The following is a 23,154-nucleotide window of genomic DNA, read 5'->3' on the forward strand; positions in this document are numbered from 1 at the left end:
TATTAACCAAAACATTTGCGATTCAGTTCTACATGTATCATGATTACTCTCTGCATTATTAAAACAGATACATTTGTAAATAATTAGGTCCATTTTTATATTGCTGAATACATGTACTAGGTTAGAAATGTGAATGTTTTCGAAAGAAGATGCAAATAAATCTATATTCAAACCGATATGGTACAATAATAGTTCATTTTAGTGGTAAATACTGTTATCTAAATTAAATTAATCCCGGGAATTAAATTGCGGTTGTTCAGTTTTATTGATAGTATTTTATTTTGGTTACAATATAAAATGATATAATTAAAATTTCTAAATGTCATGAGATAACCAAACTTTTTACTGCTTGCAAACCATCTGGACCGTCTCCCCTGTGTGTCACGTATATTTCTCGCCTGGCATTTATTGCCGGAAGTAGAATAGTAAACAGAAAAGTAATTTTTGTTGACTTTATGACAGATTATCATGCTAAGTTCTCAATATACATAGCAAATGACAATTTCAAGCAGGAAAATATGTCAAATCATGTTCATAAATTACAGTTGCTATGACATTTTAGATGGAGTTTGAACTTCTTTTACTTACACACTTTAAAGAATATTAGATTGCCTTAGGATCGTAATCGACAGAAAGCAATATTCACATGTAAGTGGCAATTACACACATACATTTTGTATACTTTTAAAATATTTGGTAACAATCGAAATGTGTCAACATGTTTTTTTTTTTATGATAATACAAATAATTGTAAAATTTGCCCAATTTTATTTGGTAAAACTCAACAAAAAGTTTTAATGAACCTGGGAGCAAATTGATGAAAAAAAATTAAAAAAAAGAGAAGGCTGTTTATTTGAAACTATATACATGCTTTTTTATTTTTTAGGGAGAACTTTTTATGATTAAATGGAACGGATATGGTGAAGAAGAAAACACATGGGAACCAGAAAATCACATTCCTAAAAGTTTGGTCAGAGATTTCCGTGTACCACAAGTTTCAGACGAGTGTTTACGATACTTTCCTCTGCTTCTGAAAGAGAAAGTGCAAGCGCGACTGAAGTCTAGCAAGGAGACCTTTACTGTCACCTTTCCAAATCAGTTGTTCCGTAGTGTGTTTAGTTCAACGAAAGAGATTCTGGCAGAACTGGATAACTTAAAAAGATTAGCACTTTCTGATCATTGGTATTGCTCATACTGTAGTAACGGACATGGAGTTTCTTTGAAATTACCAGTCAAAATTGTTCCACTAATAACATTTAAGGACAAATTTTTCCCGTCAGTGGAAAACTTGTATGTGAAAAGATCCGAACAGAAAAATTGAAATTAAAGTCAGCCATAGAGTCAGTTAATCTTTGATAATACGTCGTCAAAAATGTCGGACAATCTTTCGCTGTTGGACAGTTATAAGTACCAAAACTCAATCAAAATTACTGAGAGCTCTCCTAAGTTTGTCAATAGAGCCGATGTCAGTGAATCAGAGATAGCACTTACTTTAAGCCTAACGAACAATTTTGTTAGACACATACACAATTTATCTGAAAAATACTCTCTTTGTCGTATCACAATTTTAAATAGCCAGATCAACTTTCTTCAGTTAACATATAGTAAAAGACTAAAAACCAGGATTCAGTCTCTCGTGTTTAAAGTGTGTGCCAAAGTGAAGATGTTAAAAGGAGATAGCAGGCTTCGATACTTGTATAAATCAACTACATTTGCAATATTTAGAACAGAACTATACAATGTTAAGGAACAAAACTATATTCTTAGTACAGTTAGTGAGAAAAATGTTGAAATCGAGAAAAAATGTCAAGACTTGTATGAAAAGCTACAGACTTAGGATGATGTTGCCACTGTTATTAGCGATCAGAATTTTAGAGATAATGACACTGAAAGACAGCAACACGTATTTGTTAGATCAAATCAAATGTTTAGAAAGTAAACTACTGAAAATGAATCAACAATGCTTTGATGTAAACCAGATGCAACCAAAAACAAAATTTCGGACACTTAAATTATTGAAAATCAAATCAGAAAGAGCCTTGTGGTTTTTGGAATCTTTTTGATTTAAGCCGGTAGATCTCAAATTAAAAAATGAAAATGGAAATTTCCTTTCCTTACACTTTGACAAAAATGCTAACTATTCAAGTCTGGATAATGAAGCTAAGGAGAAAATAAGAAAATTAGTGTTCGTTATGGACAAATTCTGTATAAGTGTACCACGGCGTACCACGAACTTGCTATGGTTGCAAATAATTTACCAAGAACGTATCTGCTAGTGCAAAGTCACGACGATTTGAACAAGTCTATAGAAATTGAGCCTTTACCAGGAAACGTTCCAGGGGCTATGGTAAATGTTGAATTTGAAATTCAGAAGTTCTTAGAGCATCACTTAAAGTTAAACGCGGACTCCACTTCAGTAAAAGTAAAAATATCTGGCAACGGGACTCGAGTGAGTAGAATTTTGAATTTGAATTTGCAAATAATTTACCAAGAACGTATCTGCTAGTGCAAAGTCGCGACGATTTGAACAAGTCTATAGAAATTGAGCGTTTACCAGGAAACGTTCCAGGGGCTATGATAAATGTTGAATTTGAAATTCAGAAGTTCTTAGAGCATCACTTAAAGTTAAACGCGGACTCCACTTCAGTAAAAGTAAAAATATCTGGCAACGGGACTCGAGTGAGTAGAATTTTGAATTTCGTTATCTTTTCTATTTCGGATGCGTCAATGGATAAGACTTTATCTCACCAAGAACAACAAACTTTAGGCATCGTTGAATGCAGCGAGAACTACGAAAATATTACTGCCAACCAATATTTGACCAAATCAACTATTTAGCTACTAGAGATGTTTGAACTGTAAACGAGAAAAATATACACGTAGAGCTCTTTATTTCGGCCAATATGAAATTCATTTAAATATTGTTAGGATTAAATGGATCCACGGCTGAATATGCCTGTCCTTGGTGTAAAGTTTCTCGAGATTGTCGAGCTGACATGAGTAAACCACTCCAATACTACAGTTCAGAAAATTTAGGGCGATCAATAGATGAAATGTAGCAAAATGCAAAGTCTGGGAAAGTCATATTCGGAAGCAAACACTGCCCACTTTTGGATTTACCTATTGAAAATTACATGGTAGATGAACTCCATTTAGTGCTGAGAATTACCGATGTTATGCTACGAAATCTCATTAATGACACAAAAGCTCTTGATGAATTCGTGAAGGTGAAAGGGTGTAAGTTTGATAGTATTGAAAAGCTGACGAACTTAACTAAAAACTGTGGTATAACATTCGCAACATGGAAAAACAAAGCAGGTGAAATTAAATGGACAAGTCTTTCTGGCACAAACAAACTCAAGTTATTGACAAATTTGCCCATTTTATTGATGGATTCTAATGCCATTCATTCTGACATGAAAGAATTTCTGTCAGTTTACCGAGCATTGCTCAATAATTGTGAATGGAGTGCAGAATGGGTTAAAACTTTCTTGTCGATTGGTCAAACTTCAAAGAGATTGGGATACGCACTTAACAATGTTACACCTTATATGCACTGCTTAGTTTACTATGTGCCTTACTTCATCGAAAAGTATGGATCATTAAAGCCCTTTTCCGGACAGGCTGTCGAGAAAACCAATGACGTAGTAAAGCAGCTTCACCAGAAGAAAAGTAACAAATGGGATTCGTCTGTAAGCTGTTTGTTGGCACGAAAGCGGCTAGGGTACGGATTCAGTGATAACATAGACAGAAGTAGATGAAACTATGAAAAAAAAAGGCAGAATGGTGGAATGAACCTATTCGAGAGACTCAAGCTGTAAGAGGGAAAAAATAAGGGACGAAATTGAAGATATCGATAAAGAAAACCGCAGGAATAAACAAGATTTAAATTTAGAAGACATGACAGAACATGAACTCCGTCTCCATCTTAAAAGCCAACATGGCATAACCACCAAAGTCAGAAATCGTAAAAAACTCTTAGAAATGATCATGTCGGGGTTTTATTCATAACCTGTGCTTTTTTTAAGTAACCTTAGTAATATTTCATTATGAAGAACATTGTGTACATTGAAAAACTGTGAATATTATCGTTTTAAACGCGTCTGGATTTAATTAATTTGTGATCGGCATTTGAATTTACATTAATTGCTGTACATTTGTTATTGTATATAAAAATGTATCCTTGGAGGCTTTGGCACAGGGTTTTAATTTCATAGAAAGTTTAAATTCATGCCATCTCATTTTTCTGTTATATACTAATATACATTTACTTAAAATTACTGCATGCGACGAGTCTTAAACTGTCTTCTTCGATAAAATACACGATACGGGCAACATACAAACTCATGACAAAGCCCTGTTGCTGATCCAGTGTGTTCAGGGGATTGAAACGTTTAAAAACAAATTATAACCTTTAATTCAGATAACCACTAATTATCTACTGTACAATTGAATACAACTATACCAGGTTATACATGTATATGTTCCAATTTTGTTGGAATGATTTATTATTATCGAGCAGAATGTTGGGAAAAATTACCAAATACATTTGTATTAGCTAAGAACCCCCTTTTTCTTGATGCCACTCTAGATGTAATTATCTGCTGAAATACAACGGAATCGAGGTAAAGCAGGTTAGAAGATCCTGAAAAAACTTAAACAAACAAGCGAAAATCCAATTCGAAACCAAAAAAAGACACCAAAATTAAAAATTTTAAAATGTTTTTAATTATAGCTTTGGAAAGTATATTTAATGAACTATTTTTTAGTATCAGTTAATAGATTTTTGGGGGTCCAGGTCGTGCGTGCTAATTTTTTTAGTTGACCGCTGATGCATCTGTTCCATTAATTTCCTTTCTTTCTGTTATTATAAGATTGGTCAACTTCAAAAAATAAAAGACACCAAAATTATTTTATTTTTAAAATATACATGATAAAGGGTTTTTAAAGAGAATTAAAGTCATATCAATTAATAATCTGTACTGTCGTTCACATTAATGATATAGCGACTTTTTCAAAGTAACTACAACTTTTTCCCATTTTATTCAATGGTAACTGTAGATTCAGGTAACCGAGGAACACCTGGGGAGCAAAACTAATTGGCAGCCATGTTTTTGTCCCTCATTCTTGTGTATGGTAGCAGTTTCACTGTGACACTTCACTCCTTGTTTTATGTTGAACATCTCCAAATCTAGATCACATCAGGATTCCAGTGATTTCATGTCTAATCCTTAAGACTTAGTATTGAGTAGGCCTAAATCAGCGAGCACCGTCAGCTTTACCATACGTGTACAATCTGTGCAAGACTTATAAAAACAATAAAGGACATTGTAAAAGGGGGGGAAATTTTTGCTTTGCAAGTACAGTATTTTTTATAATTAAACAGCAAGCGAAATGAATATTTTTATTTGAAAATCTGTCTTGTTAAATAATGGGGGAGGTTGGCCTCAATGCATGAATAACTTACTACAGACACTGTGAAGTCAGCCTCATATCTTGACCTACTCTTAGAAATCGATGGTAAAGGAAAACTATTGACCAAACTTTATGACAAACGTAATGTCAACTTTCCTTTCATCTGTGGCAACATCCCTTCAGCACCTGCGTATGGAGTGTTCATATCACAACTCATACGTTATGCCAGAGCTTGCCAAAACTATGCAGACTTTTTGTATCGCGCTAGAACTCTAACAAATAGGCTTCTGGAACAGTGTTATGTTGCTACAAGATTGAAGTCATCACTACAGAAGTTTTATGGTCGTCATCATGGACTCATGGATCATTATGGTGTATCCATCTGCACCATGAAAACTGATTTATTCAACGGGTCATAGTTTTCCTTTCCTTGTTTGCCTACCCCGGACTTGACTTTTTATGAGCAACTCGGTGGGTGTTTCCAGAAAAGCAGAGGACGCTTACCCTACCGGTGCACCTGGTCCATGCTCCCAGTTTTTAGTGGAGTCTGAGTTGCTCATTTGCTTTTGTTACTTTGTATGTATGATTTTAGTTACTTTATGTTATTTGTTGTGTATGTCTGTTTTTCATGTCTGGTCTTTGTCCCTGGATTGCATTCTTTTGATTACTGCTATAACCTTAGTTCCCTTGATTACTCTTGAAAAAAAATTATCCTTGTTTATACAAAATGAGTTACCTGCTCTGCAGTCTTCTCATTTCCTGTAATTTCAACACTGCAGTATTTTTCCCAGAAGTTTTGTTTTGCAATAGTTAAAAGAAATACTATTCCTTTTAATTAGTGATAATTTTGGAAATTCAGTGGCAACATTTTTGAATATTTGTTACATTTCATCATACTGCAACTTATGCATTTAATGAAAAGTAACAGTTGCCCAAGTTAAGCCTACTCCAGAGAAACTTTTCAACCACATATTGTCACATAATTCGAGTTAATCTGTAAGTCATCAAGTTCTAAACACTTGACTCCACATGACATTAAGGATATGATGGAAATATGTGCTCAATGTATTTTCAAATAGAAATGAATTTGAATGTAAACAAAAAATTTCCCCATTTATTTTTTTCATTTGATAAAACTTAAGAATTTTAATTAGGTTTGGAGGAAGCCAACACAAAAAATAAGGGGGGCTCACAAACTTCAATCTATTATCAATGCATGCTCTTGTTCAACTGAAAAAGTCCCTTTAAGGCTATAATGATTGTCTCATTCATACATTACTACAGTAAGACCCATGTAGTTTACAAAATATGTACCGAAAATGTCTGTTCACACGCTGTCCCATGTAAAAAGCCCCATGGAGATTTTCAAAAGTTGGCTGGTATGTATATTCAGTTAGTGACTCTAAATCACTTGTAAATATACTGTACATGTATATATATGCATTTTGAGTGTTCAGGTCTCACTGATCACTTCTAACGTTTTCATTACTTTACATGTTAAAAAAGTAATTTTTAAAGTTTCACTGTGAATTTCCAGGACAAATGACATCTTTAAGTTGCATACTATTGCGAAGCTTGTAAAATAAGGCTTTCAAAATCATTATGCTAATGGTATGATGATTGTAGAAATTCTTCACAAAATTTACTTGAATGAATTATAATGAAAATCCACAGTTTTACCCTCTCTGCTAACTGACAGCATGGAGGCAAATTACTCACACTTGTAAACAATATTCATACACTTTTGTAGTAAATTACATATATGATTTTAAACTTTAAAGTACACATTCTCAGCTTTATTTTGAATACTTTTAATCAGAATACACACAAATACTGCTTTACAATGCATAGGTCTAGGTTCAGTGTGTTTTTGGTACTACATGGAGGGTGGGGGTTTGACCATTTGACCTGGAAGTGATTAGTGAGACATTCAAACAGAATGGTTGCAGTACAAGTAGTTTAGTGATTGTAAATATTTAAATCTGAACCTGTCACTGACCAAAAATGATATTTGTTATGACATTATAAACAACTTCCATCTCATTATTTTAAAGTTAGCATGATGTCCCCTGATTTAAAACTTGTTTCTTTTCAGGCTTAAAACATGTTTTTTTTTTTCTTTTTTGTGGCTTTAAAGACTATACTAGAGTGTACTGACTTGACAAAAGCTTTCATATAAATACATATCCGGCTAAAACTCATGCTATCACTACAGCCTCTCATATACCTCCAGTTCTTAGCCTCTTTTACCCGGATTACCTGCATCTTCTGGTCTTTGAATAATCTTCTATAGACCCCTCTTCACTGTGGTATACTTCTGATTTTGAGGCCAGCTTCAGAAAATTATTCTCATGAGCATGTGCATACAGAAATATACACTTTTGAAAAGCATAATTAAAATTTAAAAAGAAGAAGGAGAAAAAAGCAAGTGCAAGGTAAAATATATACATGGAAGAGAAAAGATATGTTGTAAATAAAATGTCACTTATGTGTCTTTGTGTCATTTGTGTCATGAGGTTTCTGTTCAAGGGAAGTGATAAAAAAACTTGAGCAGCAAGGAATATTAATATAAATGCTTATACATGTAACTAGGAAACATATTTGGATGTGTGCCCTAACATGAACAAATAAATTTGTTTGGATTACAATCTTCATTGTTTAATGCTGCTTTAAGTGTTACTGTAGAATAGGATAAGTTGTTCCATTGATCCACAATTCTTACAGAAAAGGAAGTAAACATTGTGTGGTTCATTAATATATTAGTTTCAATCAGTCAAGTTAGTGGCATTAATACTTGTATTAGTCACCAGGGTGCAGAATGATGAAAACAAAAATTTATGCCACAGAAAGACATTAAGTCTTCAATAATTTTTTTAATTAAAAATTATTTGATAAATATCTAATTGACTAAAGATCTAAATGAAATGACAAAAGCAAATTTAAGTACCTACAATGTTTGACATATGAGTATGGCACATAAAATTAATGTTGACAGTTAATTTTTCCTCTAACTCAGTACAAAAGACCATACTAAAATGCCAGGATTTTCACCTGTAACCCCAATGGTACATGTATATCATTATGTAAGCACAGCATTTCCTATGGCTAGTACATGTATGTGTGTATATTTTTAAGATGACAATTTATTGTAGAACCATAAGACATAATCAGCAGATATTTTTCCTTGATAAAAGTTGTTGTTGAAAGATGTTTTTTAAAGAATTGTATCATTTCAACCTACTGGTGTAAACAAAAGGCCCCAAGGGGTTCAGATTAGAGCTAGTACAAGTTCCTGGACCCTCAATGTCTGATAGAGGTCGATTGGTGGTTTATATGGTCTTGATTATCCTTGCGGAACTCACAAGACCGCCCCTTGTGGAGATTGTGTTAGTAGATGTCTGTTAGTAGTTGGAGGTAGCAAAGCCCAGCCTTCAGGATACCTGACCAAAGAACTCAGAGTATTTCCTTCTTAGGACTAGCGGCTGGGCTGCTCTGTTGATGCTCTGGCCTACTCCCAGACCCCACGTGGGTCAGAGAGCGTTTCCCCATTCTAAATGTTTATGAGTGCGTCAGCATGAAGAGTGTCTGATAGAGGACAATTGAAATTTTATTTATAGGTTCAGGACCTGCCATATTTACATTAAATCCACTGAATACTTTTTACTTTTTTTCTTGGGACCTTCCAGACAGGATATAAAAAAGTCTAGGACCTTTCCCTTTTGAAAATAAATTTGAACCCCTGAAGACCAATAACTTGTCAGGACCTGAGATCTATATTATTCATGTTCGTTTATTTATTGCCTTATTTAAGAATTAAAAATGAATAAAAAAAGTTTATTCAACAGGTACCATGAATATTTGAGTTGTTTTAATGTACTGGTATCATGTGACATTGTTATAGACATGACATAGTCAACTGGTATCATAAATATGACATTGTTATAGACATGACATTCAACTGGTATCATAAATATGACATTGTCATAGACATCTTTTATTCTTATTTGTGTATATGTGTATAAAACAAGCATGTTCAGAGCATCTAGTTATACATGCAGTGTTCTCCCCAGGATTTTTGGATAACGCTGTACCATATTCAGCGTGTGTACCACTTCGTATTTAAAAATTGATCTGTTTATTCTAAATGTACATTACCTTTTTTCTTTATTTGCAGTAATTTTAACTTTAATACTGTTTTCTCTCGTAATTGATATTTAAGCCTCATTATGAACTTTATAGCACAGCGCTGGTAGCAAGATAACACAGTATTGAGGTCAGTAGCACAATGCTCTAACTCGATAGAGAAAGAATTGTCCTGCAGGAGCGCTAAGCTTGTCGTAAAAGGTGACTAGATAGTGCTCAGAAACCTAGGGGGCTAGGAACTCTGCCCACAGAGCAACTGGGATGTGGGCCCGAGGTGGTGGAATGGGGTACCTCTGGCGTGTTACATGCTGGGGTTGTCAGGCTATAATAGGGAAAACCTGACCGCAAACCATAGTGGTGCACTGTGTTGGGAAAGATGCCATGTTAAAGAACCCTGCTGTGGTATTCGATAGGAGTAGGAACCTTTGTGCTTCGCCACAGGAGGCTAAATTGCCCGACCCTACCCATCCCTCCCTTTTATCTTGTGGCAAACAAAATTTGTCAACCCTATTATCCTAGTGTCTCATCCCTTTTTTTTCATTTCATCATCATCATTTCATGTTCAATTTATTATCCCTTTCATGTTCATCACCTGAATATAGCTGAAATATTGCTGCTTGGGCGTTAAACCCCAACAATCAATCAATCAATCCAACTTGATAGCACTGTAAAGCACAACCCTTTAAGGGCCTTGGGGAGAACACTGACATGTTATATATTTTGCAGCATTTGAAACAAATAAAATTAACTTTAGTTTAAACAATGTTTGACAAACAGGATTTGGAAACAAGCACAAAGCTTTTATTAATCTGTCTTCTTATCAATACCGACAATTTATACTTTTAAATATACAACAAGCATGCTTAGGAAATAAGGAACATCATGTCATGTACTACTATGTAATGCAATATAGATATTGAAACTTTAAATGCAAGTATAAGTGCAAAAGTACATGTATACCCTGGACATACTAATATAACTTCAGTCTGATGATTTAAGTGCTGGGCTATATAAAGAGAATGGATATGGTGAATATGTCAAAGAGACAGCAACCCCACTGGGATGCAAAATGTCTGCGCGAAGCCACTCATGGTTCTTTATTGAATAATGTGGGCCATAATGAGGCTACAGCTTGCCCCAAAATAACATTATACACAAGTACAGAGAAATAATTCCCCCATATACATGTACTCCAGCAACATTAAACAAAACAATACATGCAGAGGCCAGAAATTCCTGACTTTTAAATCTGTCCACTGTGGAAAAAATATTACACAATTAACCACATCTAAAAATCAGTTTAAAAAAGATCTGAGTCCTTAGTTAGAACAGAAATAAAAAAATGGATATACATGTACATTACACAAATGCACAAACAAAGGACTACTAGCAGTTAACTGACATACCTAAAGCCTACACAGGTTGTACAAAAGAGTTAACTGACATACCTGAAGCCTGCACAGGTTATACAATGCAGTTAACTGACATACCTGAAGCCTGCACAGGTTGTACAAAGCAGTTAACTGACATACCTAAAGCCTACACAGGTTATACAAAGCAGTTAACTGACATACCTGAAGCCTACACAGGTTATACAAACCTACAAAGCAGTTAGAGAGTAATCAAGGGAACCGAGATTATAGCAGAAATCGAAAGAATATACCCCAGGGACAAAGACCAGATATGGAAAACAGACACAGACAACAAAGAACATGAAATATACAAAAAATATGTGCAAAGCAACTAACGGAAATGAGCAACTCGGACTCTGCTAAAAACTAGGAGCATGATTATAATAAGTTCTACAGGTGTGAATGTATTCAGTCTATGGGTACGAATGTACTCAGTATTGATCAATTAATTTTTAATCTTTATATCATTACAGGTAGTAGGCACTTCCTTTTTCTAAACATTGCACATTTTAGCTTGTCAAAAAAAACCTTGCTGCATAAATATATTAATAAACAGTGAAACCTATTTGAACCAAACCCTGAATAAACCAAAAACCTGTATAAACCAAACCCTGAATAAACAAAAAACCTGTCTAAACAAAACCCTGAGTAAACCCAAAACCTGTCTAAACCAAATCCCGAATTAACCCAAAACCTGTCTAAACCTAACTCTAAATAAACCCAAAAACTGTCTAAACCAAACTCCAAATAAACCGAAAAACTATCTTAACCAAACCCTGAATAAACCCAAAACCTGTCTAAACCTAACTCTGAATAAACCCAAAACCTGTCTAAACCAAACCCTGAATTAACCAAAAATCTGTCTATACAAAAATCGTGAATAAATGCGAAAACTGTCTTAACCAAACCCTGAATTAACCCAAAACCTGTATAAACCTAACTGAATAAACCCAAAACCTGTCTAAACCAAACCCTGAATAAACCCAAAACCTATCTAAACCTAATTCTGAATAAACCCAAAAACTGTCTGAACCAAACCCTGAATTTACCCAAAACCTGTCTAAACAGAAATCCTGAATAAATGCAAAACCTGTCTAAACCAAACCCTGAATAAACCAAAAACTGTCTAAACCTAACTGAATAAACCAGAAAAATGTCTTAACCAAACCCTGAATTAACCCAAAACCTGTCTAAACCTAACTCTGAATAAACCCAAAACCTATCTAAACCTAACTGAATAAACCCAAAAACTGTCTAAACCAAACCCTGAATTAACCCAAAACCTGTCTAAACCAAATCCTGAATAAATGCAAAACATATCTTAACTTTTTGAACTCTGTCTGTTCATACATATATTGAACCGGGGTAAATGTTACAATTGTCTAAAACAAACATACATTTATTCTAAATTTCTAAAGTGGTTTGGTTAATACAGATTTCAGGGGTTCATATCTGAGGTGCTGGACCCTTGATTTCTGACCTTCATGTAATACACTTACATGTACCTCTAAAATTTCATTTACATGGGTCCTGAACTTTAAATTCATATTAATTGACACTTTAATTTGGACTTATGATTTGAAATTTGTAAAAGCCTAGAATCCTGCACTGTTGAAAGTAAATTTGAACCCCTGTGTTATATGTCATGAATATTTGAATTTCAATGAATCAGAACCTGGTTTGTAATGGAATTCTAATATTTTTTTGGAGAAAATACATATTCATCTGCATCACAATGTATAACTTTAATTAGATATGCAAGTTATATTTAAATTCAAATGAATCAGAGCATTACTGAATCAGGCCTTGATAAGGAATTCTGATCAATTTCCCCACGTAAAGCTGCAAATTACTTTTGAATGGCCTTACTATTTTCTGTACCAGACAAGATTGATTATTCACTGTTTGGTAACAATTGCAGCTGAAAGTATTTCTCTTTATTGAACTCCAAGAAAGCAGTGCACATGTCTTACAGAAACATGTTAATATAAAACTTTTTTTATATTGACTGAAACATACCTGGGATCTTTATGATCTTGACTTTAATTTTAAATTGCTGTGGTGCAGTGATGTATGATTGCAGATATGTGAATATGATATTTTAACGTAACGTGTGATTATTAGGTCTTTGTGATATGGCTGTAGTTTTAAGGTATTACTCATATGCATTTCTCCGTCATCCTATGTCAACATGTGCTTTCTCCACAGGTAAATAATATTATTTCTCTCTTTTTGGTATTTGATGTATTCTTAATTTAAACCATTCATTATCTTACCTCATAGAATCAATTTGTGTGTTTGGGTTAAATATACCTGTAATTTCTCATCAGGTCATGATATTTTTCTGACGAGTAATTAGATAAAAATTGTACTGCCCTGATCACTACATGTACATTTGTATTTTCTTGAGCATTGTGTTTCTATTGAACTCATTAGCTTGTCGTTTGGTAAACTGTTCCCAATACAGGCTGGGTGGGATGGTAGTTCACATCTTTTAATCCCACTGCAGACGTACGTCCACAGTCAGCAGATGTTAGTCATTAATGTGTTTTCGTGGTGTTATTTGACTTTTTTAGTTCCCCACTGCAGACATACACCTATCCACAGTCAGCAGATGTTAGTCATTAATGTGTTTCCGTGGTGTTATTTGACTTTTTTAGTTCCCCACTGCAGACATACACCTGTCCACAGTCAGCAGATGTTGATCATTAATGTGTTTCCGTGGTGTTATTTGACTTTTTTAGTTCCCCACTGCAGACATACACCTGTCCACAGTCAGCAGATGTTAGTCGTTAATGTGTTTCTGTGGTGTTATTTGACTTTTTTAGTTCCCCACTGCAGACATACACCTGTCCACAGTCAGCAGATGTTAGTCATTAATGTGTTTCCGTGGTGTTATTAGACTTTTTTTAGTTCCCCACTGCAGACATACACATGTCCACAGTCAGCAGATGTTAGTCATTAATGTGTTTCCGTGGTGTTATTTGACTTTTTTAGTTCCCCACTGCAGACATACACCTGTCCACAGTCAGCAGATGTTAGTCATTAATGTGTTTCCGTGGTGTTATTTGACTTTTTTTAGTTCCCCACTGCAGACATACACCTGTCCACAGTCAGCAGATGTTGATCATTAATGTGTTTCCGTGGTGTTATTTGACTTTTTTAGTTCCCCACTGCAGACATACACCTGTCCACAGTCAGCAGATGTTAGTCATTAATGTGTTTCCGTGGTGTTATTTGACTTTTTTAGTTCCCCACTGATGACATACACCTGTCCACAGTCAGCAGATGTTGGTCCTTAATGTGTTTCCGTGGTGTTATTTGACTTTTTTAGTTTATTTTGAAGAAGTGTCATTGTTCTGTTACCATGGATTTTATAACTGTTGTTGTTTGGGCCTACTGAGCTGATTTAAAGGTGTTTTACACTTATTGAAGACCTTTTGTGATCTCTGTATTTACTACTTTTATAAATGTTATATGATGGTGCATGGAATTTCACCATTTCACCATTTTTGTTCCTTTTTCTATTGACTACATTTTCAGGTCTTGCACAGACATTTGACGATATTAGCTGTTTTATGTGAAATTGAATCCACATTGTCATAAAATGCCATATATTTTTTTTTATCATGGTATGAACCGCCAAGGTGGTCTTAGGGTAGGGGCCTTGAGTGCAGGGGTTCAATCTCTGGCCAAGTCACTCCAATGACTTATTGGTAGTGATGGTTACTCTGTCAAGCAAGCATTAACGGAGCAGAGTGATGACTGGATGGCTTGGAGTCAGAATAATGAATCTGAGTAGGCTGGCATGCCAACCTGTGGGCTGTTGCTTCTGTGAGTTTGTAGAATAGAAATTTGTTTCAGTGTGTCCTTCTAGTACAAAGCATGGTCTATTCCATTGGTCAGTAGTCCTTATGACGCCATACGATGTTAAATCATAATCACTCATTCAATCCATCGTAGTATGAGACTATGAAGAGTATAATGATGACATTATAATGTTACAGGTAGTACTTGCTGAGCAACCTTTTGTGTTAATTAGCAAAAAATACATGTAGTTTTTTAGTAGCTTTTTTTGAAAAACAAATAGGATTTCCTGTCTAGATGTTAGTTGGAGTTCTATACAGATCCAGCTCCATGTCTGAAACTTATTTCAATGTTGTTGTGCCCGTTTCTTGGTTAGGGCCTTATTTTATATTGATTTTCAGTCTATGTGTCTGTTCAGTTTGTTTTGTATACCCCAGTTTTTATCTATGTTTTATCACCATGAACTTGGTACTATGTAATAACTTGACTTTTTTTAAGAAGTACATGTAAATGTTTGTATATAGTTCCTTATGTCTAGAGGAAGAAATACTGGTACATAAAGTCAATGTTGGTATATGTTTTGTGTGTAAATGCTCTTTTACGACCTATCAGCACTTTTCAGTGACGTTAGTCTTTATTTTGTTGACTTCTTTGTTAATTCTTTAAAACCTTAGATCAATATAAACATTTTGTCACAAAAGGTGGTAATTATAAAGCAGATACGGTAGAAAGGTTTCAAAATAGTAATCAAGGGAACCAAGGTTGTAGCGGTAATCAAAAGAATGTAATCCAAGGACAAAGATCAGACATGGAAAACAGACACACACAACAAATAACATAAAGTAACTAAGATCATATGTACAAAGTTACAAAAGCAAATGAGCAAAAAAATGGTTAGAGTTGCATTTTATGATCCTTTTGTCCTTGCATGATTTTCTCGATTACTGTAGTTAAAGGTATTTAAGTGCTACAACCTGTGTGTATAAAACCCAGACTTTTGATCTTTTGAGTATCTCAATGTGCTAAACAGGCAAATATTTTTCATGTGAAATTCACTAAACACGAATTTCGTGTGAACATTTCGTGTGAATTTCACATGAAGGCTCCATTCACCCGAATTTCATGTGAACTCTGTCACTTAATTTATTTGCTCAACTCAGGTAAAATCATGTGAAATAATTTTGCCTGTGTACAGTCTGTCTGCAATTAACCCAGACTTTTAATCTATGAGTATAAGTGCTACGCTCTTCCTGGATTAAAGCCAGACTGAGTATCTCAAAGTGCTACAATCTGTCTGCATTAAACCCAGACTTTTGATCTTTGAGTATCTCAAAGTGCTACAGTCTATCAGGTCTAAACCTGGACTTACTGAGTTTCACAGAGCCCAGACGTTTCATCATATATCTGTGAAATTATTATTTTTATCTTATACTGTACAATCTTTACCTGTATTTGCTAATTTTACAGATGAACCCCAAAAATAGTACACAGAAAGTTGATTTTTAACAGTATATATGAAATGCTAATTGATTTTTTGAAGTCGCTAAAATGGTGACTACACATAATGGATGAAATATAAGCAACTGCAAAAAGTAATTGGTTTATAACCTATTTGATAGAATTTGAGAATGCTATTATGCATGCATGCTTATATTTTTTATTTTTGTTTAAGGAGTTTATAATTGATTTTATATAATAAGGTGGTCTTTGTTGGATGAAATATGTTATTAAAATTCATGCTAAACCTACAGGTAGATCATTTGTACTTGATAGAAATAGTTCATCTGTAAAATACAAATTGGTTTTAGTGCAGTTAGTGCAGAAAAGTTTGTTTTTCAAAGTAAAACCTTTTTTTTGTGTTGTAAATGATCTATGTGTGATTCATATACTTTCCTGCTTTGTTCAATATAAAGGTAAAATACTGAACTAAACCTAAAATACAGTGAAACCTCTCATATTGGAATCCTGTAAAACCTATCTAAACCAGACAGTTTTAAAGTCCCTTTATATAAGTTTAAATGTATTTTGGACCTTGTTTATCAGAACACCTCTCTAAACCAGACAGTTTTTAGGTCCCTTTATTTTGGACCTTGTTTAACTGAACACCTCTATAAACCAGACAGTTTTTTCAATTTCCAAAAAGTTTTGGTTAATACAGTTTTCACTGTATTATGATTTTATTAAACGAAAATTAACCAAAACATGATGTAATATTTCTTTTATGTACAGCACACAAATACTTCGATACAAGGATGAATTAAGTTTACAAAGACAGTTTAATTTGTTTTCTTCAAGGGCAGTTAATTTTTACTTGCGTCACCAACTGAGAAAACAGGTCTTTGAGCAACTTAACTTCATCTGTCTGTCTCAAATACTTCATACCCATCTGGCACACCTGAGTTCACACCTGCACTGATTAGGATTAAAGGGGGTGATGTGCCATTTCATATTCCAGGTAGTTATATTGGTTCAACCCAGTTGGTCTGTCCACATGTTGTCTGTCCAAACTATTTTCTAAACAGCTTGCAGTATTGTTATGAAAATTTGTCAGATGTAATATAACCATATGGAGATGTGCATACTTTTAGAAATTTATGTAGAAAAATAGTAGAAATGATGTCTGTTGGACTTCAGTGGCAGATCCAGAGGGGGTGCAGTAGGTTTGACCCCCTTTTTATAGGAAAATTTGTCTTTCGGCATTTTTCAGCAAAAATTGGTCTCATGCATTGTCCACAACTCCTCCATAATAACTTAAAGGATTGTTCTGAAACTTAATGGGATGTTAGATTAACATATGGAGATGTTCATATTTCAGGAATTTATGTTTGTACAAAAATTGTGGAAATGATGACTGTTGACTTTACATGTATGCATCGCCCACAACTCCTCTTCAAGGACTTGCAGAATTGTTATGGAACTTAATGGGTTGTTAACATTACCATATTGGGATAAACTTATTGTCAGAAATTTTTGTTTAAATGAAAGTTAAAGAAATGATGACTGTTGTAACTTACACATTTCTTAGCAAAACTTTGTCTGATGCCTTGTCCACAACTCTTCCTAAACTTAATGGAGTGTTAGATTACCATATATAGATGTGCATATTGCCAGGAATTAGTCATATTCTGTTATTGTGTTGTCAACAAAAAATAGTACATTGTACTGATTGTTGTTTCTGCTAGAAAGGGCAGCAAATTGTGTGTTAAATGTGTGTAGTCTATCCACCATCAAAATTGAGTCCAATTTAAATTGTATGTCCACATTGATCCTCATATGTACAGGGTTCAACATATTGTGGGGGTATTTTAGCCCAATTAGGGGCAATGTTTAGGTAAGATTTGGAATCTGTAACTCAAAAGGTATTAAACCAGTGTTATTCAATCTTAGCACAATGATCATATACATATTAAATATGTGCTGAATTAAGCCATTATTACTTTATGTTGTGTAATCTGTAACTCAAAAATTTTAAGTCCAATATTGTTCAGACTTTGCATAGTAATTATATACATGGTGCACAATGGCTTTTATGGGAAAAATCAATTAACCTTTCCCTACATTTTGTGCATGTTGAAATTAGCCATTTTTTTGTCAGTTTATGTTGTGAATGGTACTAACTTTTGTGTAATCTGTTAGTCAAAAAATATTAAACTAATATTATTCAAACTTTGCACATAACTTAAATACATATTGCAGATGTGCACCTTATATTATAGGAAAAATTTTGTCTACATTTTTCACATCTTGAATTTATAGGCTATCATTAGGACATTACACTTTGATATTTATAAAACAAACTGTAATTTTTATATGTTCCCAAAAATTGTTGTCGTTTGGTCGTATAATGGTATCAGCTTGTTAGTGACAGCTTCAGCAGCATTGTTGTCGTTTGGTCGTATAATGGTATCAGCTTGTTGGTGACAGCTTCAGCAGCATTGTTGTCGTTTGCATTTTTGTTAACTTAAGTTTATTTATGAAAACTTAAGTAAAACTTACCCTTTTTGTTCCTAGCAGTGATTTTTCTAGTCATTTTGATCATTGACAAAAGACTTCAGGATGACGGATGATAATCTAGTTTCATTTCATCACCTGAAATCTTTGAAAGTAGAAGAAATATGAAGAGCTGTAAGCCCAACATTGTTTCAAGTTGCAAAAGTGACAATTTTATTACCCCAAGGTAATAACTCTCAACAGGTGTCAAAATTTTGTGTAGACAAGCACCAAATTTGCCAATAATGTGGAGTAAATGTTGATCTTGAGTCAAAATTGTTGGACAACTTCTTGTTTAATTGATTGCCCTTGAAAGGCAAAATTCAACCAGGTAAGTGATTCAGGCTCCTGGGAACCTCTTGTTTTAAGTAGTACCACAAGATGCCATACCACAAAAGGAAGTTTTGAGGTTGTGATTAGCTGTTAAAAAGGGGCCATAAAGGACCAGAAACATGTTCTGTAAATTTAATTTTCATTGTTGCTAATTTTTGCAGATTGTCAGGTGAGCATATTTGTGGATATTGATTTTCACAGTTTTAAAGAATGATAAGTGTTTTGAAATGATAAAAATCAATTGTGATTTTACTATTTTTTGTTCATACCTGTTCATCGCCAAAATAGTGAAAAATATTAACATGTTTACAGTATTTTCCTGATATCAGGACAACTCGACTAAGGTGTTTTTCATGATTTTTTCACTTATATTTTGTTTTCTTGACAGGTACTCTTATGGCAACAGGAGATTGTATATGTCAGCTCTTTATCGAAAGAACTAAAGATTATGATTTTACAAGAACTGGCAGGTTTCTGGGCTTTGGACTATTTCTTGGTGTAAGTTAGTTTTGCCTATTTCTTAGTGTAAGTTAGTTTTGCCTATTTCTTGGTATAAGTTAATTTTGTCTGTTCCTTGGTGTAGGTCACCTTTGGTTCAATCATTGCATCATTTTTACTATTTTATGCTCTAGCCTATGAAAGTGGGATGTTTATCTTTGCCGTATGTTTAGTTGGGCTAGTTGAAATTCAGTGGAATTTCAATTACTTGTAAAGATAGGTTGCTGAAATTTATGATTCAGGCTACTAGCAGATAAAGTATCTGACACAGACTGGGTAGTGGGATATTACATTTTACTGGTGTCTGTCCCTCTGTATATTGAATATATGGAGTTACATTAGTTCAATAAAGTCCAGTAGGCCTAGAATAGAAAACTATTCATGAGAATAATATGAAATTAGGTATGAAGATTGGTTTGTTACATTGTGTATGTTGTTATGGTTACACAGCCATTTAATGTATACCTGGATCTAAGTGTTCAAAAGATTTATCCTATAGGGAATATACTCCGCTTGATAAGTTTAGTGCAAATCTATACAAATTACCCAGCCTTTTATATTTTTCCAACAGAAAAATTTGATTAAAAGTGTGCATAACTTTTTAACCATCAGGCAGTGTTCAAATTTCTATGAGAAATCTCCTGCCATTTAATTTCCTTTTTTTTTTTTACAGATTTCATGCAATGAACTAATTTTCTTTTCAACCTTTAGTCTTGATTTAAGTTATTTGAATTAAACCTTACATTTTGCTAACTTTTATCTTCTCCATAAAGTAGTAATTTAAACCTCTCATTACTGAATGAGAGAATCTGTATCAACCCTTTTGTTATAAAACATTTCATTCACTGATTCTCTTTCCATCTTAAGTCTTGATTTAACTGCTCAAGGAAATTTCATGTTATAGGATGTTTATATGTAAATAATTGTATGAAGGTGTATAGCTCCTATCTAAGGGAGATAATTGAAGTTACAGGTTATAGATTTAACTTCATATTTGAATCGGTGGGTATTCTTTTTGTGAGCTTGCTCACAGTATTTCTAGTTTAAATTATAGCGAAATTGTGTTTTAAATTTTTTGTAACACAGGGTCCAAAGTTAAAGGTTATCCTATTGTAACACAGGGTCTGATGTTAAAGGTTATCCTATAGTAACACAGGGTCCGATGTTAAAGGTTATCCTATTGCCAAATAAAAGTTAAAAATATACTTACCCCCCAAAAAAACCAAACTTTGTGTATTTTTTTTACCTCCTCTCCAAAGGAGATGGGGTAATTTGTTTAACCCTTTTCTGGGTTACCATCTGTAACTTTTTTTCTATCACAGTTTTCTCAGCAACTACTCATCACAGCAGCTTGAATTTGCAACACATTCTTCCTGTAGATATTCCATTAAGGTTGTATCCATTTTGGAAAAAAAAATCAACAACTTCCTGGTTTTCCAAGAACTTTGTTTATTTTCCATTTATTGTGACTAAATGTGGGGTGTCACTGGTGAGCAATGACTTACAGATTTCTCATTCAACATGCATGAACTCAAGGACAATCTTGTTTTCCATTTGAGCAAGTTGCAGTTCATCAACTTGCCTAATTGGACAATATACAGAGAATGTAAGCATCATATACTGTAACATATGAAGGCGTTACCAATTGAAATCCCTATTAATCCCTTAAGCAATTTTCTAATTTTTGAAAGAACTCACAGATTTGACCAATTCGTAATTTATATTTAAAGTATTTTTTGGATACATTGTTATGTTTATTTGTTTTTTTTTTTCAGGGTCCAATATTTAGAGTCTGGTATAAAACAATTGATAGGGTGTTCAAAGGACAGAAGTATGCACCTGTTAAAATGGTCTTAGCAGATCAGGTTGGTATTATTATGCTTAATATATCTTTGATAAGAGTTGTCTCCCATTGGGGAAGAAGATAATAGAAAAAAACATATTTTTTAGTTTGAAATTGAGGACTATTTTATATTACTGTTGTCTTTGTGTTTAAGTAGCTCTTATTTTTTTTTTATATATAATTGACTTACTCTAATGTGTTTTTATTTAAGGAGTAATAGGAATATATTTTTAGAAGAAATTTTGATAGCTCATTTCCCAATGCTAGAGCATGCTAAATTCCACTAGATAGTTCACTTTAGTTCAATTTTAATTTGTTTGTTTGATGGACAAATTAAAGGCCTTTGTTTCCGTTGTCATTAGTAAAAGAACCACTTCATACATTTTAAAAGGGGCATTATTTATAAAGCGTTCCCAGTCACCAGTTATAAAATGATGCTTACTGTTGTTCCTATATATAGTATACAGTATTGCCTCCCTTTGCAGGAGTTGTCTACTTCCTTTTCAATGTACTTTTTTTCTTTTCTGTACCATAATTGTGAGATAAAAAAACAAAATTTGTCCACATAAGGAAAAAAACCTCTGCAAATGAGAGGTCAGACTGAACCTGAAGACTGCTTTGATACACAACCCTTTTCTGTTCATTGAAAAATCTGATAGTTGATTTTTGTAGGGCTGTTTTGGTTGTTTATAAAACAGATTAAGCAGAAACTATACAAATGTTTGGGAAGGTTTAATGATATGACTATCACGTTCCAAAAATGCAGAGGTCTTTACCTTATAAATTATTGATTCATCATATTTTCTACAAATTTTGACTGCTAATTACACTCTACATAGTACCTATGTTAAAATCACACAAAATTCCAAATTTTATGCATTATTTTCATAATATTCTGTAAAAATTACTGAAAACAGGTCTGCAAAATAGCATTGGGAGACAACTTACTTTGTAGGCTAGAACATTACCAAAGTATTTCTACATCTCAACAAACATATTAAAAAAGGCTAAGAAAGGAATTTTGTGTCAAATGAATAAATATGCTGGTAGGTCAAATTTTTTCAGACCTCATTTGGATTAGAATGAATATAGCTTTATTTCAAAATTGATTGATTCAAGTGCTATGTACATGACATTATTTTTTTTGCAACAAACACTGACTTTTTGAGTCGATTTAAGTTGAAATAAGTTAACTTAGATGATGCTTTAATTCCACTTCTGCTGCTTTGTCTGTTCACTGCCTAAATTAATCTGGAACCATTTTACACCTTAAAATTAAATTTTGATTGAAGCCATGTTTTTTTTGTTTGTTTTTTAAATAGGTCACCTAATGTTGATTTAGGACTTTTTTCCACATGTCTAGATATTTTTACCTGTGTCACCAACAGAGAATGCAGGTCTTGAAGCCACTTGACTCTATCCATCCGTTTGAGGGTACCTACTTTGTAATCTGTAACTAAAAATGTATCAAACAACCAATTTTTTAAAACTTTGCACAGTGGTTATAAATGTATTGAAGATGTTTTCTTCCTATTATGGAGAAGTTTAGTAATTTTTCCCATACACATATTGAAGATATGTGCTGACAAATATATGACACTGATGCAGTGATCTTGTTTTTAATTTTTTTTTATTAAATTAAATGTGAAATGTTTGATAACAGTTTTGGTCCCCTTCACAAATGGAAATTAGAAATTTGATATGGATAATTTT

At 33.6% G+C, this 23,154-nt stretch overlaps 1 protein-coding gene and 1 pseudogene across 2 annotated transcripts in view; both read left to right on the forward strand.

Annotated features, from left to right (window-relative positions):
* Nucleotides 1–23,154, forward strand: part of LOC148597676 (mitochondrial inner membrane protein Mpv17-like) — a 35,118-nt gene that overhangs the window by 1,146 nt on the left and 10,818 nt on the right. The window contains exons 1-3 of one of the 2 annotated variants that reach the window (XM_088560175.1): nucleotides 12,875–13,178; nucleotides 19,489–19,598; nucleotides 21,374–21,463. In XM_088560175.1, coding sequence (XP_088416301.1) covers nucleotides 13,106–13,178; nucleotides 19,489–19,598; nucleotides 21,374–21,463 — 273 coding nt within the window. In that variant the 5' untranslated portion in view covers nucleotides 12,875–13,105. Of the gene's footprint in view, nucleotides 1–12,874; nucleotides 13,179–19,488; nucleotides 19,599–21,373; nucleotides 21,464–23,154 lie in introns of those variants that run through there. The other variant, XM_088560176.1, reaches the window with a different exon arrangement.
* Nucleotides 1,373–4,195, forward strand: LOC148597677 (uncharacterized; annotated as a pseudogene).

This window comes from Perna viridis, chromosome 14 (assembly GCF_037379345.1).
Source record: "Perna viridis isolate PV_CMFRI_1.1 ecotype Kerala chromosome 14, ASM3737934v1, whole genome shotgun sequence".
Lineage (NCBI taxonomy): Eukaryota > Metazoa > Mollusca > Bivalvia > Mytilida > Mytilidae > Perna > Perna viridis.